Consider the following 18700-nt stretch of genomic DNA (forward strand, 5'->3'; position numbering starts at 1 on the left):
GTGATCCTGCTGCCTTGGCCTCCTGAATAGATGGGACTACAGGCACATGCCACCATGCCCAGACAGAGCATACTATTTTCCTGGTTTGCCATTTATCTTTTGATGTTGCTTATGATGGGTTTTTGTCATGAGGTTTTCTTTTTTATGTTTTTATAGTCAAATTTTAAATATTTTCTTTTATGGTTTTCATTTAGTGTTACTTAGAAAAGCCTTCCTTACTACATGGTTTTAAAGGAATTTTTCTCCCATGCTTTTATCTAAGAAATTATTAGCGTCTTTTTTGAAACTTAAAACTTTTATCCATTTGCAATAGGTATTTTCCCAGATGTCTTTTTTCTCTATAAGATCTATTGAATAATCTTATCTTTTCCTTACTGATTGAGGTGCCACCTTGATTTTGTCCTTTGTGTACTTAAGACTGTTTCTGAATTCTCTAATCTTTTCCAGTTGTCTGTTTATTAACCAGTACCATTATTAACCAGTTATTATTAATATTATTAACCAGTTATTATTAACCATTATTAACCAATAATAACCATTATTAACCAGTTATTAACCAGTACCATTATTAACCAGTACCATTATTAACCATTATTAACCAGTACCATTATATTATTATGATAGGTAGTTATTATTATATTATTGAGGCTTTATGATATATTTTAATATCTAATAATGAGTAGCCCTCATTACTCTTTTTCTATAAGTTTCCTTGGTAATTTTTAAATCCTGGAGTTTTCCATTGGAAAAAATACTCTGTCTAGTTCCCCACACTCCTCCCAGCTCTTCATTAAAAAACAAAAAAAAAAACAAACAAAAAGAAACACTATGCTGGAATTCTTTAATTTTGTAAATTAGGGATAATTAACATGACAATAAGAGTTGAAATTTAAATATCTATATCCCTGTGTAATGATTTTTTAATTTATTTTCTTCTAGTGATATCGCCATTTTCTTTTAGTATTGGTGACACCACAGAACTGGAACCATATTTACATGGAGGCATAGCTGTCCAAGTTAAGACTCCTAAAACAGTTTTCTTTGTAAGTGTTTTTTTTCTGCTTAAAAAATATTTCTTTACAGAAAAAGAAAGGCAGAAGAGACAATGAAATAACTGCTCAGTTAACCAAACAGATTAAATGTGGAACAGAATTTGTTTTTATTTTTATTTTTTCATTTATACCCGCTTTGAGGGAAATGGAATTAATCTAATGAAATAAATGAATAAAATGGATATTAACAAAAAACTTACACATCTTTTATAGTCAGAATACCATATACATATTGTTGAGCTAGACGGGTATTCCCGAAAGGAACTATACCTTTGTGAATTATCAGAGTTTATCATACTTATTACAATTTACTTTCTAAGACAAGAAATAAAACTAATGTATTTTCAAGATTTAGCAACAGTTGTTTTGCTTTATTATTATTTAATTTTCTAAAATGAAGGTATTCAAATTATGCTTGTTCATCCTGGTTTTTACAATTTAATTTAATTTTATAAATTTCAAAAAACAGTATATATGTTGGAAATGTAAAATAATTTCTAAAAATGACTGGCATTGAAAGGAAAATGTAGATAGCTGAATATAGAGAATGTAGTGTCAGAGAACTAAGGGATCTTGTGCTACTAAAATCCTTGGGCTCCTTCTCAGAATAAGCTAGCACATCTCTGTTTTTTCTTACAAGTTCTCAAGGTTTTAACGTAATTGCGTTTTCTTTTCCAGAACTGTTAACAACTCCAGTCGTTAACAAGGCTTTGTTCAACCCAAAGTTAGAATTAAAAAAAAAATTAAAATAGTATATCTAGTCAGATGTACTCCTGCATATCTCCTTGTGCTTTGTCTCCAATTTTTAACTGGATATGTCTCAATTTTAGATTGGGTGGGTGTTTTGGGTTTTTTTTAGGGGGAGTTTCGTTTGTTACCTTTGTGTTCTTCACACAGAATTTAATAAGTCTTGATAACCTGGTATTATAAAAATATGGTAGCTTTTAGATTAAAATAATAAATTTTTTAAAGTATGCAAATGTTTTTACTAATTGTTCCCAAATTTATTATGTAGAGCAGGTTGTTTTATTGCATTTAACTTTTTTTTTAAGTATGGTCATAAGAGTGGTAGCTAGTTTATATTTCAGTTAAAAAATATCAGCCCAACCCTACTTATTTCAGACCCTTGGGAGAGTTCCCTAGTTTTTAGCACACTGACATATAACAGTATATTTTGTCAAATAATCACTCACTTACTCTGAAGGTAATGATTTTTTCTTTCCTATCAGGAATCACTGGAGAGGCAGATAAAACATCCAAAGTGCCTTATTGTGGATTTTAGCAAACCTGAGGTAAATAAACACTTTGCAGGTTTGAGAGAGGCAGCAGAATCAGAGATGAGAATTAGTGAGTGATTATAAAGTTAAAATGGAATGTAGGTATCTTGCTGTCGGGCCTTATAATGTGAATATAATAAAGGTTATACTCACATATCTAAAGTTGACTTCCGAGGATTAAAAATGTGAATTTGTATCATAGAAAAAAATGTTAAAGTAATAGGAAAAAGTTTCACTTTTATAATGATTTGCCAACTTTGATAATTAAAAGATGATTTCAATAACTTGTACAAAGATGATCTTATTAAAAGATTTTCTGAATCGTACCATTTTATATAATGCATATTTCTTACCAAAAAAACCTTGAGTATGTATTCTATTTTTTTTTAAATGGATGTAATTTTGTAGCAGGAAATGTGATAAGGAAGGAACTAACAGTTCCCAAATTTGTAAATTTTAATAAGGAAAGGGGATTAAATCATTTACCTTCATGGCCTTGAGGTTAAGTCATTTAACTTCTAACCTTCAGGTTTCTTATTTGTTAAATAGAGTTAATAATAGTATTAAGCTAATGTGTTTATTATGATGGTTAAATAATGTTTTAAAAGTATTTAGCCCAGTGCCTGGGACATACAAGCACTCAGTTAATGTTGGCCAATTTTTAATGTTCTCAATAGGCACCTTTAGAGATTCACACAGCTATGCTTGCCTTGGACCAGTTTCAGGAGAAATACAGTCGCAAGCCAAATGTTGGGTAATGTTTTAAGTTTAAAAATAAGTATTTTCCTTTTTATAAAAGTAGTAGTTCAGAAATTATAATTTAAAAAGTAACTATGCCCTTTGTAATTACAATACCAATAGATATGCCAAGCTGCGCAAACATTTATTATGACTTTCTGGTCCTTTTCCTGGTGGGAGTGGAGAAATTGGTTTATAAAAGTGGAATCATACTAAATGTGAATTTTTCCACTTTGAAGCCTTTAAAAATTAAAGCTTCTTAAAACAAACAAACAAAAATTCTGAGAATTATTGAATTATTAACTCATAGTAATTTTTTTTTTAACTTTATACCCTGTTAAGTCAGAGCACTGTTGCAGAAGGTTTTTGCTTTTTATATTTGGGATTAAATCTGGGATTTGGTGTTGTGGCTCACGCCTATGATCCCAGGACTTTGGGAGGCTGACGGGTGGATCACTTGAGGCCAGGAGTTTGAGACCAGCCTGGCCAACATGGCGAAACCCTGTCTCTGCTAAAAATACAGAAATTACCAGGCGTGGTGGCGCATGCCGGTAATCCCAGCTCCTTGGGAGGCTGGGGCATGAGAATCGCTTGAACCAGAAGGCAGAGGGTGCAGTGAGCCAAGATTGCACTGCTGCACTCCAGCGTGGGTGACAGAGTGAGACTCTGTCTCAAAAAAAAAAAAAAGATTAAGCTTATTTATATACTGATATAAGTGTGATTTTGAAGTAATGTATTTATAAGCCAATCATCTTTAAATCAGTAAAACATTTTGTGCTACCTGTTGGCAAAAATCCCACATTCTTTTATATATTTCCTAAATTGTAATTTTGAGTATGTCCTACTGTTTATGGCAGTTGAGAAAATTAAAGTTAGGGTGTTCTGTTTTGAGTTGTAGATGCCAACAAGATTCAGAAGAACTGTTGAAACTAGCAACATCTATAAGTGAAACCTTGGAAGAGAAGGTGACTATTGAAATTTATGGCTGTCAGAATATTTGTTTGTTAATACATAAATGTTCTATATATTAGTATTCTCTTATCCTTCACATTCAGCTTTGCTACTCTGTGGCATTAGACAACTTTTTTCAGTTTGTTCTGTTTTAATTTAAAATCTATAAAATAGAGTTAACCTACCTTCATAGGGTTATTGTGAACATTAAATGATTTAATTTTGTAAAGTACTTAGAAATGCCATGTGACATATAGCAATTAATATTTGCTGCTGCTATTTTTTTAACTGTTACTATTATTGTTTATTATTCTGTTATGATTTACTTGATTTGTTAACCCACTTAAACTTATATATGTTAGCTTTCTTTTATAAGTCACCTGTTATATATATTATACATTAATATCTCTTTATCACATTTCGCACATCAGATTTAGATTTAAACATGTCACCTAGAAAATGGTTTTTTTGTGTGTGTTATGATGCCAGTGCCTGCTCGTCAACAGTTTTATTTGAGCAGATATGAACATGGTGATGTTTGTGCAATTATTTGAAGATTCTATTATTTTTGTTCTTATTTTATAAAAATGAGAGGGAAGTGTATTAGTCCATTCTCACACTGCTATGAAGAAATCCTGAGACGGGTTATTTATAAAGGAAAGAGGTTTAATTGACTCACAGTTCCTCATGGTTGGGGAGGCCTCAGGAAACTTATAGTCATGGCAGGAGACAAAGGAGAAGCAGGCACCTCTTCACAGGGTGGCAGAACAGAGTGAGTACAAGCAGGGGAACTGCCAGGTTTTTATAAAACCATCAGATCTCATGAGACTCACTCACTATCACTCACTGATTATCTCCATGTTGTCCTGCCCTTGGCATGTGGGGATTATAGGGATAACAATTCAAGATGAGATTTTGGGTGGGGACACAGCCAAAATGTATCATTTCACCCCCAGTCCCCCCTCAATCTCATGTACTCACATTTCAAAACACAATCACACCTTTCCAACAGTCCCCCAAAGTCTTAGCTCATTCCAGCATTAATCCAGAAGTCCAAGTCCAAAGTCTTATCTGAGCAAGGCAAGTCCCTTCCACCTATGAGCCTGTAAAATCAGAAGCAAGTTAGTTACTTCCTAGATCCAGTGAGGGTACGGACATTAGATAAATGCTCCCATTCCAAATGGGAGAAATTGGACAAAACAAAGGGACTTCAGGCCCCATGCACTGTAAAATCCCATAGGGCAATCATTAAACCTTAAGGTTCCAAAATGATCTTCTTTGACTCCATGTCTCACATTCAGGTCACGCTGATGGAAGAGGTGGGTTCCCATGGTCTTGGGCAGCTTCACCCTGTGGCTATGCAAGGTACAGCCCACCTTCCGGCTGCTTTCACGAGTTGGCATTGAGTGTTGCAGCTTTTCCAGATTCATGGTCCAAGCTTTCATTGGATCTACCGTTCTGGGATCTGGAGGACTGTGGCACTCTTCTCACAGCTCTACTAGGCAGTGCCAATGGGGACTCTCTGTGGGGGCTCCAACCCCACATTTTCCTTCTGCACTGCCTTAGCAAGAGGTTCTCCATGAGGGTTCCACCCCTGCAGTAAACTTCTACCTGGACATCCAGATGTTTTCATACATCCTCTAAAATCTAGGCAGAGGTTCCCAAACCTTGCTTGACTTCTGTGCACCCGCAGCCCAACACCAAGTGTAAGTCACCAAGGCTTAGGGCTTGCACCCTCTGAAGCAACAGCCTGAGCTGTACATTGGCCCCTTTTAGCCACAGCTGGGACACAGGGCACCATGTCCTGAGACTGCACAAAGCAGCAAGGCCCTGGGCCCACCCCACAAAACCGGTTTTTCCTATTAGGCCTCCAGGTCTGTGATGGGAGCAGCTGCCTTGAAGACCTCTGACATTCCCTGGAGACATTTTCCCATTGTCTTGGCAATTAACATTTGGTTGCTTGTTATTTATGGAAATTTCTGCAGCTGACTTGAATTTCTCCTTAGAAAACGGATTTTTGTTTTCTATTGTATCATCAGGCTGCAAATTTTCCAAACTTTTATGCTCTGCTTCTCTTTTAAACATAAGTTCCAATTCCAAACCATCTTTTTGTGAATGCATAAAACTTAGTGCTTTTAAGAGCACCCAAGTCACCCCTTGAACGCTTTGCTGCTCAGACATTTCTCTGCCAGATACCCTAAATCATCTCTCTCAAGTTCAACTTTCCACAGATCTCTAGGGCAGGGGCAAAATGCTGTCAGTCTCTTTACTAAAGCATAATAAGAGTCACCTTTATTCTAGTACCAACAGGTTCCTCGTCTCCGAGACCACCTCAGCCTGGACTTCATTGTCCATATCACTATCAGCATTTTGGTCAGAACTGATAAGTTCCAAACTTTCCCACATCCTCCTTTTTTACGAGCCCTCCAAACTATTCCAACCTCTGTGTTTCCAGTTCCAAAGTCACTTCCACGCTTTTGGGTATCTTTATCGCAGCACCCCACTCTCTGCAGTACCAATTTACTGTATTAGTCTGTTCTCACACTGCATATGCTATATAAAATATATTTTATATATTCCTATATAGAATATATATATTCCTATATAAAATATATTTTATATATTCCTATATAAAATATATTTTATATATTCCTATATAAAATACATATATTCCTATATAAAATATGTATATTTTATATATTCCTATATAAAAAATATATATTTTATGTATTCCTATATAAAAAATATATATTTTATGTATTCCTATATAAAATATATATATATTTTATGTATTCCTATATAAAATATATATATATTTTATGTATTCCTATATAAAATATATATATTTTTTATGTATTCCTATATAAAATATATATATTTTTTATGTATTCCTATATAAAATATATATATATTTTATGTATTCCTATATAAAATATATATATATTTTATGTATTCCTATATAAAATATATATATATTTTATGTATTCCTATATAAAATATATATATATTTTATATATTCCTAAATATTCCTATATATATAAATATATATAGGAAAATTTATATAGGAATATATATTCCTGTATAGAAATATATATTCCTATATAAATATATTCCTATATTAATATATATATTCCTATATAAAATACCTGAAACTGGGTAATTTATATAGGAAAGAGGTAATTGACTCACAGTTTCACATGACTGGGGAGGCCTCAGGAAACTTTACCATCATGGCAGAAGGCACAGGAGAAGCAGGCACAGAAGAAGGCAAAGGGGAAGCTTCTTCACAGAGTGGTAGGACAGAGTGAGTGCAAGCAGGGGATCTACCAGACGCTTATAAAACTGTCAGATCTCGTGAAACTCACTATCATCAGAACAGCATGGGAGAACCACCCCCACCATCCAGTTACCTCCATCTGGTCCCACCTTGACATGTGGTGATTATGGGGATTACAATTCAAGATGAGATTTTGGGTGGGGACACAGCCAAACCATCTCAGGAAGTGAGAGTCTTAACATCAGTGGTAAAAGCTTTAATATCATATGTTCTATAATTACACAAAGAAAGAAATAATAAATGTACTGAAAACAGTGACTCACTAGCCATAATGAAAGACCTTTTATTGCATATATAGTGCTTTGAGAAAATAAAATGTATGAAAAGCTAGAAATAGATTGTAGAAGTCTGTGATTAAACAGAAGAATGTAGGGATTTATCAAGTTTATTGATGGGAAATTTACATAAAGTAAATTTTTCACTCTTTTTGGGTGTGTAGTTATAAAAAATTTTGTACACAATCAGTTCAGATGTACGCAATTAATTCTAAGTGTACAGTAATGGGTCCACCAGACAATCAAAATGTAAACCATTCCATAATGTAAAAAAGTTCCCTCATGCCTTTTTATAATTAGCTCCCCAGCCCATAACCACACCTTAGCATCCACTATAGATTTTTTCTTTTCCAGAATGTCATATAAATGGAATCATATAGTATGTGTAGCCTTTTGAGTCTGGTTTCTATCACTAAATATAATTAACTTGAGTTTTATCCATTTTGTTACATGTTCATTTCATTTTTTTTAGCTTTTAAGTTTAGGGGTACATGTACAAGTTTGTTATATAGGTAAATTTGCGTCATGGGGGTTTGTCATATATATTATTTCATCACCCAGGTATTAAGCCTAGTACCTGTTAGTCATTTCCCCCCCGCTTCCCACCCTCCAGTAGGCCCCAGTGCGTGTTGTTACCCTCAGTGTATCCATGTGTTCTCATCATTTAGCTTCCACTTCTAAGTGAGAACACGTGGTATTTGGTTTCTGTTTCATTGTGTAGATATACTACAGTTTGTTTTTACATCACTTGATGGAAAATATGGGCTGTTTCCAGTCTGAACAATTACGAATACAGTTATTACAAATACTTGCGTACAGATTTTGATGTCGACATATATCTTTGTTTCTCTTATATACCTACCCTACCTACTTGGTTCCAAGTTTGCTATTGTGAATAGTGCCGCAGTAAACATACGTGTGCATTTGTCTTTATAGTAGCACGATTTATAATCCTTTGGGTATATACCCAGTAATGGCATTCCTGGGTCAAATGGTATTTCTAGTTCTAGATCCTTGAGGAATTGCCACACTATCTTCCACAATGGTTTAACTGATTTACACTCCCACCAACAGTGTAAAAGCGTTCCTGTTTCTCCACGTCCTTTCCAGCATCTGTAGTTTCCTTTTTAATGATCGCCATTCTAACTGGCATGAGATGGTATCTCATTGTGGTTTTGATTTGCATTTCTGTGATGACCAGTGATGATGAGCATTTTTGCATGCATCTGGTGGCTGAATAAATGTCTTCCTTTGAGAAGTGTTTATTCATATCCTTTGCCCACTTTTTGATGGGGTTGTTTGTTTTTTGTTTTCTTTTTTGTAAATTTGTTTAAGTTCTTTGTAGATTCTGGATATTCGCCCTTTGTCAGATGGGTAGATTGCAAAACTTTTCTCCCATTCTGTAGGTTGCTGTTCACTCTAATGATGGTTTCTTTTGCTGTGCAGAAGCACTTTAGTTTAATTAGATCTGATTTGTCTATTTTGGCTTTTGTTGCCATTGCTTTTGGTGTTTTAGTCATGAAGTCTTTGTCCATGCCTATGTTCTGAATGGTATTGCCTAGGTTTTCTTCTAGGGTTTTTATGGTTTTAGATGTTATATTTAATTCTTTAATCCATCTTGAGTTAATTTTTGTATAAGGTGTAAGGAAGGGATCCAGTTTCAGCTTTCTACGTATGGCTAATCCCAGCACCATTTATTAAATAGGGAATCCTTTCCCCATTTCTTGTTTTTATAAGGTTTGTCAAAGATCAGATGGTTATAGATGTGTGGTGTTATTTCTGAGGCCTCTGTCCTGTTCCATTGGTCTATATGTCTGTTTTGGTACCAGTACCATGCTGTTTTGGTTACTGTAGCCTTGAAGTATAATTTGAAGTCAGATAGCATGATGCTTCCAGCTTTGTTCTTTTTGTTTAGGATTGTCTTGGCTATGCAGGCTCTTTTTTGGTTCCATATGAACTTTAAAGTAGTTTTTTTCCAATTCTGTGAAGAAAGTCATTGGTAGCTTGATGGGGATGGCATTGAATCTGTAAATTACCTTGGGCAGTATGGGTGTTTTAACGATACTGATTCTTCCTATCCATGAGCATGGAATATTTCTTCCATTTGTTTGTTTCCTCTTTTATTTCGTTGAGCAGTGGTTTGTACTTTTCCTTGAAGGGGTCCTTCACATTCCTTGTAAGTTGGATTCCAAGGTATTTTATTCTCTTTGTAGCAATTGTGAATGAAAGTTCACTCACGATTTGGCTATCTCTTTGTCTATAATTGGTGTATAGGAATGCTTGTGATTTTTGCACATTGATTTTGTATCCTGAGACTTTGCTGAAGTTGCTTATCAGCTTAAGGAGATTTTGGGCTGAGATGTTGGGGTTTTCTAAATATACAATCAGGTCATCTGCAAACAGAGACAATTTGACTTCATCTTTTCCTGATTGAATACCCTTTATTTCTTTCTCTTGCCTGATTGCCCTGGCCAGAACTTCCAACACTATGTTGAATAGGAGTGGTGAGAGAGGGCATCCTTGTCTTGTGCCAGTTTTCAAAGGGAATGCTTCCAGTTTTTGCCCATTCAGTATGATATTGGCTGTGGGTTTGTCATAAATAGCTCTTATTATTTTGAGATAACGTTCCATCAATACCTAGTTCATTGAGAGTTTTTAGCGTGAAAGGCTGTTGAATTTTTTGAAGGCCTTTTCTGCACCTATTGAGATAATCGTGTGGTTTTTGTCGTTGGTACTGTTTATGTAATAGATTACGTTTATTGATTTGCGTATGTTGAACCAGCCTTGATTCCCAGGGATGAAGCTGACTTGATCATGTTGGATAAGCTTTTTGATGTGCTGCTGGATTCAGTTTGCCAGTATTTTATTGAGGATTTTTGCATCAATGTTCACCAGGGATATTGGCCTAAAATTCCCTTTTTTTGTTGTATCTCTGCCAGGCTTTGGTATCAGGGTGATGCTGGCATCATAAAATGAGTTAGGGAGGATTCCCTCTTTCTCTATTCATTGGAATAGTTTCAGAAGGAATGGTACCAGCTCCTCCTTGTACCTCTGGTAGAATTCGGCTGTGAATCCATCTGGTCCTGGACTCTTTTTGATTGGTAGGCTATTAATTAGTTGCCCCAATTTCAGAACCTGTTATTGTTCTATTCAGAGATTCAACTTTTTGCTGGTTTAGTCTTGGGAGGGTGTATGTGTCCAGGAATTTATCCGTTTCTTGTAGATTTTTAGTTTATTTGCATAGAGGGGCTTATAGTATTCTCTGATGGTAGTTTGTATTTCTGTGGGATCGGTGGTGATATCCCCTTTATCATTTTTTATTGTGTCTGTTTGATTCTTCTCTCTTTTCTTCTTTATTAGTCTTGCTAGCGGTCTATCAATTTTGTTGATCTTTTCAAAACACCAGCTCCTGGATTCATTGATTTTTTTGAAGGGTTTTTTGTGTCTCTATTTCCTTCAGTTCTCCTCTGATCTTAGTTATTTCTTGCCTTCTGCTAACTTTTGTATTTGTTTGCTGTTGCTTCTCTAGTTCTTTTAATTGTGATGTTAAGGTGTTGATTTTAGATCTTTCCTGCTTTCTCTTGTGGGCATTTAGTGCTATAAATTTCCCTCTACACACTGCTTTGAATGTGTCCCAGAGATTCTGGTACGTTGTGTCTTTGTTCTCATTGGTTTCAAAGAACATCTTTATTTCTGCCTTCATTTCGTCATTTACCCAGTAGTCATTGAGGAGCAGGTTGTTCAGTTTCCATGTAGTTGTGTGGTTTTGAGTGAGTTTCTTAATCCTGAGTTCTAATTTGATTGCACTGTAGTCTGAGAGCAGTTTGTTGTGATTTCTGTTCTTTTACATTTGCTGAGGAGTGTTTTACTTCCAATTATGTGGTCAACTTTAGAATAAGTGCGATGTAGTGCTGAGAAGAATGTATATTTTATTGATTTGGGGTGGAGAGTTCTGTAGATGTCTATTAGGGCCACTTGGTGCAGAGCTGAGTTCAAGTCCTGGATATCCTTGTCACCCTTCTGTCGTGTTGCTCTATCTAATGTTGACAGTGGGGTGTTAAAGTCTCCCATTATTATTGTGTGGGAGTCTAAGTCTTCGTAGGTCTCTAAGGACTTGCTTTATGAATCTGGGTGCTCCTGTATTGGGTGCATATATATTTAGAATAGTTAGCTCTTCTTGTTGAATTGATCCCTTTACCATTATGTAATGGCCTTCTTTGTCTCTTTTGATCTTTGTTGGTTTAAAGGCTGTTTTATCAGAGACTAGGATTGCAACCCTTGCTCTTTTTTTTTTTTTTTTTTTTTGCTTTCCATTTGCTTGGTAAATCTTCCTCCATCCCTTTATTTTGAGCCTATGTGCCTCTTTGCACATGAGATGGGTCTCGTGAATACAGCACACTGATGGGTCTTGACTCTTTATCCAATTTGCCAGTCTGTGTCTTTTAATTGGGATATTTAGCCCATTTACATTTAAGGTTAATATTGTTATATGTGAATTTGATCCTGTCATTATGATGTTAGCTGGTTTTTTTGCGCATTAATTGATGCAATTTCTTCATGGTATCAATGGTCTTTTCCATTTGGCATATTTTTGCAGTGACTGGTACCAGTTATTCCTTTCCATGTTTGTGCTTCCTTCAGGAGCTCTTGTAAGGCAGGTCTGGTGGTGACAAAATCTCTCAGTATTTGCTTGTCTGTAAAGGATTTTATTTCTCCTTCACTTATGAAGCTTAGTTTGGCTGGATGTGAAATTCTGGGTTGAAAATTCTTTTCTTTAAGAATGTTGAATATTGACCCCCACTCTCTTCTGGCGTGGAGGGTTTCTGCCGAGAGATCCGCTGTTAATCTGATGGACTTCCCTTTGTGGGTAACCCAACCTCTCTCTCTGGCTGCCTTTAACATTTTTTCCTTTATTTTATCCTTGGTGAATCTGACAATTATGTGTCTTGGGGTTGCTCTTCTCGAGGAGTGTCTTTGTGTTGTTCTCTATATTTCCTGAATTTGAATGTTGGCCTGCCTTGCTAGGTTGGGGAAGTTCTTCTGGATAATATCCTGAAGAGTGGTTTCTAACTTGGTTCCATTCTCCCTGTCACTTTCAGTTACACCAATCAAACGTAGATTTGGTCTTTTCACATAGTCGCATATTTCTTGGAGGCTTTGTTCATTTCTTTTTACTCTTTTTTCTCTAATCTTGTCTTCTTGCTTTATTTTATTAATTTGATCTTCAATCACTGATATCCTTTCTTCCATTTGATCGAATCAGCTATTGAAACTTGTGCATGCATCATGAAGTTCTCGTGCTGTGGTTTTCAGCTCCATCAGGTCATTTAAGGTCTTCTCTACACTGTTTATTCTAGTTAGCAATTCTTCTAACCTTTTTTCAAGGTTTTTAGCTTCCTTGCAGTGGGTTAGAACATGCTCCTTTAGCTCAGAAAAGTTTGTTATTACCAACCTTCTGAAGCCTACTTCTGTGAGCTCATCAAAGTCATTCTCCATCCAGTTTTGTTCCGTTGCTGGCGAGGATCTGCAGTCCTTCGGAGGAGAAGAGGCACTCTGGTTTTTGGAATTTTTGGCTTTTCTGCCCTGGTTTCTCCCCATCTTTGTAGTTTTATCTACCTTTGGTCTTTGATGTTGGTGACCTACAGATGGCGTGTTAGTGACCTACAGATGGTGTTTTGGTGTGGATGTCCTTTTTGTTGATGTTGATGCTATTCCTTTCTGTTTGTTAGTTTTCCTTCTAACAGTCACATCCCTCAACTGCAGGTCTGTTGGAGTTTGCTGGAGGTCCACTCCATACCCTGTTTGCCTGGGTATCACCAGTGGAGGCTGCAGAACAGCAAATATTGCCGAACAGCAGATATTGCTGCCTGATCCTTCCTCTGGAAGCTTCATCCCAGAGGGGCACCCACCTATATGAGGTGTCTGTTGGCCCCTACTGGGAGGTGCTTCCCAGTCAGTCTACATGGGGGTCAGGGACCCACTTGAGGAGGCAGTCTGTCTGTTCTCAGAGCTTGAACGCCGTGCAGGAGAACCACTGCTCTCTTCAGCGCTGTCAGACAGGGACATTTAAGTCTGCAGAAGTTGTCTGCTGCCTTTTGTTTAGCTAAGCCCTGCCCACAGAGGTTGGGTCTATAGAGGCAGTAGGCCTTGCTGAGCTGGGGTGGGCTCCACCCAATTCAAGCTTCCTGGCTGCTTTGTTTACCTACTCAAGCCTCAGCAACGGCGGACACCTGTACCCGCGCCAGGCTGCAGCCTCACAGGTGGATCTCAGACTGCTGTGCTAGCAGTGAGCAAGGCTCCGTAGGCATGGGATCCACCAAGCCAGGCATGGGAGAGAATCTCCTGGTCTGCCGGTTGCTAAGATGGTGGGAAAAGTGCAGTATTTGGGCGGAAGTGTACCATTTTTACAGGTATAGTCTGTCATGGCTTCCCTTGGCTAGGAAAGGGAAATCCCCTGACCCCTTGTGCTTCCTGGGTGAGGTGACGTACCACCCTGCTTCGGCTTGCCCTCCATGGGCTGCACCCACTGTCCAACCAATTCCAGTGGGATGAACCAGGTACCTCAGTTGGAAATGCTGAAATCACCAGTATTCTGCGTCGATCTTGCTGGGAGCTGCAGACTGGAGCTGTTCCTATTTGGCCATCTTGGAGGACCAAGACCATGTTTAATTTTATAAGAAACTGCCAAACTGTTTTGCAAAGTAGCTGTACCATTTTGCATTCTCACCAGAAGTGTATGAGAATATCAGTTGTGCTGCATCTTCCTTACACTCTGTGTTGTCTGTTTATATGGTTTTAAACATTTTTATGTGTGTGGTAGTATCTCATTTTGGTTTTCATTTTCATATCACTGGCCATGAATTTGAATATCTTTTAATATGCTTATTTGCCATTCATATCTCTTCTTTAATAAACTGTCTTTTAAAATCTTTGCCTGTTTTTAAAATAGCTTTTAATTATTGGTTTAGAGGGTTTTTATATGTCTTTATATATTTGGATATGAGTTCTTTATCAGATACATGTTTTACAATAGTCTCTGAAATTCAATTTATCAAATCACAAAAACAATACTTTTTGTCAAAAAGCTGTTTTCTTCTAGACAATTTATATTTTTGTAACTTTGTAAGTTCATTTTTGCATATGGTGCAAAGTATTGATAAAGACATAATCATACAAAGTACAGATCGGTGTACATGACTTTACACTAATTTTGTGCACTCTTTTGTAGTTTTATGAGTTTGTCTTTATATACTGCACAAAGTATAGATGAAAGTTAATTTTTTTGTATATGAATGTCCAGCTATTCTAGCCCATTTGTTGAAAAGGCTATTCTTTATTGAAATGTCATGGCATTTTTGTCAACAGTTTTTTTACCATATATATATAGGTCTATTTCTGTCCTCTATTGTCTTCATGTTGTTTCTGTCCTTTTGCCAGCTCCATCCTGTCTTGCTTATTATGGCTTTTATATTAAGTCTTGAAATCAGGTTTAGCCTGTTTCTCAAAAAGAGCTCAAAATTATGGTATTCCCTGAGTTTTTATATGTTTCATATTTTTTCTGTAGTTTTCATACTTGTAAGCTTGGCTAGATGTAAAATTCTGGGCTCGTACTTTGTTCACTGATATCTTGCTTTATATTTTGCTGTTGAAAAATAAGATGCCAGCCAAATTTTCATACTCTTAGAAGTAATCTGGTCTTTTTGCTTTAAGGCCCTATGTGTTTAATCTTTGTCTTCATCTAATAGTTTTACCAGGTTATAGCTCAGAGTTGATTATTCAGTAAAGTTTCTTACACCATAAGCCCATTTTGATATGCAGAGTCAAATGTTGTTTAATTATTTCTTTTCTTTTCTGGAAGGGTAGAATGGATTATTTCTGTTCTTAGTTTTTAAATTCCTGATTCAAGGTTTTTTGTGTTGTTTTTTTCCCCTACGTTTCCAAGTGCTTGTTAAGAATATATAATTCACTTAAATATCCTCTGACTTTTAGTTAGTTGTAGGGGTGTGGATTTTCAGTAGCTGAAATGTTTTGATTCTGGTTTTCTGTTTTCTTCTTACATTAGCTTTGTATAGTAGAATGCTTTTTATGCTTACTTTTTGGACATGGTAAGGGTTTTAGGTGCTTTTTAGATTCCTACTTTTGTAGTATTCTCTTCTCTTAGGATACTGAAAAGGAGCTTCTAATGCATGACCTTTTTGTGGTGGAGAGATATTGGTGTGTCTTGTAGGTCTCTTTGATTTTTACCAAATTCTTAACATCTCTCTCTTTAGCTTTCTCTCTCAAAGAATGTCTCCCCTCTTTTGTTTACATCTTTCTCTCCGAGGATGACATTCTTTGACAGCTGAGATCTGCCACCAGTTTTATACCTCTCATCAATATTTTCTGCACTTAGTGTGGGTCTTTCTTTTTCTTAGGACTGTGTTTTGTTACCATTAGGCCTTTCACTCTCTTCTGTGATCTCTTTGTATTTTCTGCTCTGTCTGAGATTGTAGCAATGTGAAATCCGGAGAGAGTGCTGATGGAGTTTGCAATCTGTCTTTCTACTTACAAGTAATTTGAAATTTATAATATTCTGTTTTCTAGTAATACTGAAGCCCCGACACTGTTTCATTTCTCTTCATGTGATTATGCATATGTTTTGGAGATTATTTGGGGAAATTTAGCTATAGGCTGCTGTCTTTATCCTATGGTAACCAAAAATTCCCAAAATTTAGATGTTTGTTTACCAAAAAAATAAAGAATCCTGGGAGGTTGCATAACCTAATGCTGAGAATAAACCTATAAAGTTGGACTTTTTGGGTCCAGATCCTGTCTTCACCATTTACTGGCTATAAAATCTTGAATAAGTTACTTAATTTTTCGATGTTTCAGTTTTCTTACTTGTATAATAGAAATTATATTTATAAGGATTATTTTGAAGGTTATGTAAGGACTTAATATATAACCTGGCATGGTAAGTGCCCACTTATACTGTTATTATCATTCTCATCATTGTTTTTAATATTATCACCACCACCAATATCTGCATTCAAAAATTGCAGAATTTAAATTGTAATTGATCTTGGTTGAGGCTAGTGCTCAATAGTTGTAAATAATGAGATATAGAAAGTTGAAATAGAGGGGTGGAATAGTAAGTAGTAACCATTTTGTGTCACAAATATTTTTGAGAGTGTAATAAAAACTCTTCTCTTTCCGCTCCTATGTGTACAAGAACTCTTCTTTTACATAGGATTTCAGAAGATTAATTAGGCAAACTTGAAGTTTAGTGATAAAATTAAGATTACTGATGTTTAAAGAATAGGAAGAGAAAGAAAACAGGGCTCGTGAAAAGATCTTTGTCACATGTAAGAAATTGTGCTGAAATAATAGATCTAAAATTCAGTTTTCCAATATTTCCTTTAAAATGTTCTGTTTTGACATACATAACTTTTAAGTGTAATTGAAAACACCTCTAAGTGCATTGTGTTATTATTCATTGCAGTTTTTATTTACAACTTTCAACACAAACTGATAGCTTATCATTTTTAAGATCATTTTATTTTCATTTACCATAGTTCAGGGTTTTTTCATAGTAGTTTTCATTAACAAACTTTTTAAATAAAAAAAATCTGTTTATTTGTAAATATGTCTGACTGGCATCACAGAACTGTTCTTTGACAAAAACTATAAATGGTAGATATTCGAGTTAATTATAAATGATGCCCTAGAGTGACATATAGAGTCCAAAAACAAAAATGGGCAGATTCTAGTAAAGGGAGACACTACTTAAGGTAACAAGCAAATGGGTCTGTTATCATGAAATTGGGACATTTTTAGAGCTATTTAGTAGGGGAATTGAATAGCTTTTTTAGAAGTTAAGTTCTAATTCTCACATTTAGTCATTGGAATTTTAAGTGTACTGTGTAAATGCTGTTAATATTATTGTCTTTTATGGCTTTTGTTTTAGCCTGATGTAAATGCTGACATTGTGCATTGGCTCTCTTGGACTGCTCAAGGCTTTTTATCTCCACTTGCTGCAGCAGTAGGAGGTGTTGCCAGCCAAGAAGTATTGAAAGCTGTAACAGGAAAATTTTCTCCTTTGTGCCAATGGGTTAGTTCTGAGTTTTTAAAGTTGAATTCTTTACTCATGAAATGGAATGTGTTACATATTATAATGTAGTATTAATATATTAGAAAAGCGACTTAAAATACTTTTTGATGCATGAAAGAGATGCAAGCGTGTGCCTCCAACACTTGAGTCTATGATTGAAATTAACAGGATGATATTTTAGGGTTATTGAGATATAACCCAAAGTTGCCTTCTCAAATGTATTTCCCTTAGTTGTGATAGTAAGGGAATGAATGTTCTATCCTTATAGGTCATTGTTCTCCAGTACCATAAGCTTAGCATTCTCGGACTCTCAGGACTCTTGAATTTGTTCCATGGAATCTTTTACTATCATGAACCTTCAGGTTCCCTTTCTAGGTATAAACTTACAAAAGTGGAAAACATGGGAGTGGTACAGGTTTTAGAGTTGCATGGGGTATGAACATCACAAGATGGAATAAAAATCCCCATTTCTTTTGCCAGCAGGAATAATTGGTGCAAGGTATGAAAGGATACTGCCTCCAGGCCCTCTGTTGAAACACCATAAACATTTTGAATATACCATTTATCTTTTTTTAAAAATTTTTTTTTTTTTTTTTGAGATGGAGTCTCACACTGTCACCCAGGCTGGAGTGCAATGGCGCGATCTCAGCTCACTGCAACCTCTGTCTCCCGGGTTCATGCAGTTCTCCTGCCTCAGCCTCCCAAGTAGCTGGGGTTACAGATGCAGACCACCACACCTGGCCAACTTTTTGTGTTTTTAGTAGAGATGGGATTTCACTATGTTGGCCAGACTGGTCTCAAACTCCTGACCTCGTGATCCGCCCGCCTCGGCCTCCCAAAGTGCTGGGATTACAGGTGTGAGCCACTGCGCCTGGCTCATTTTTTTATATTTTAAAAGGTACTCACATAATGCTATTTTTGCTGCTGAATTATTTATTTCAACACAGAATACAAGTACATTAGTAAAAATCTGGTTTAAA

General features: G+C 36.0%; 1 protein-coding gene across 6 annotated transcripts in view; it reads left to right on the plus strand.

Moving 5' to 3' along the window:
* Window positions 1–18700, plus strand: part of UBA6 (ubiquitin like modifier activating enzyme 6) — an 84134-nt gene that overhangs the window by 35199 nt on the left and 30235 nt on the right. For 3 of the 6 annotated variants that reach the window (XM_002814741.6, XM_063723412.1, XM_063723411.1), the window contains 5 exons: window positions 940–1043; window positions 2282–2344; window positions 3007–3083; window positions 3966–4032; window positions 17577–17720. In XM_002814741.6, the coding sequence (XP_002814787.2) occupies window positions 940–1043; window positions 2282–2344; window positions 3007–3083; window positions 3966–4032; window positions 17577–17720 (455 nt within the window). Of the gene's footprint in view, window positions 1–939; window positions 1044–2281; window positions 2345–3006; window positions 3084–3959; window positions 4033–17576; window positions 17721–18700 lie in introns of all 6 variants that reach the window. The other 3 variants (XM_054553901.2, XM_054553904.2, XM_054553903.1) reach the window with 1 other exon arrangement.

The sequence above is a fragment of the Pongo abelii genome, chromosome 3 (assembly GCF_028885655.2).
Source record: "Pongo abelii isolate AG06213 chromosome 3, NHGRI_mPonAbe1-v2.0_pri, whole genome shotgun sequence".
In the NCBI taxonomy this organism is placed as follows: Eukaryota; Metazoa; Chordata; class Mammalia; order Primates; family Hominidae; genus Pongo; species Pongo abelii.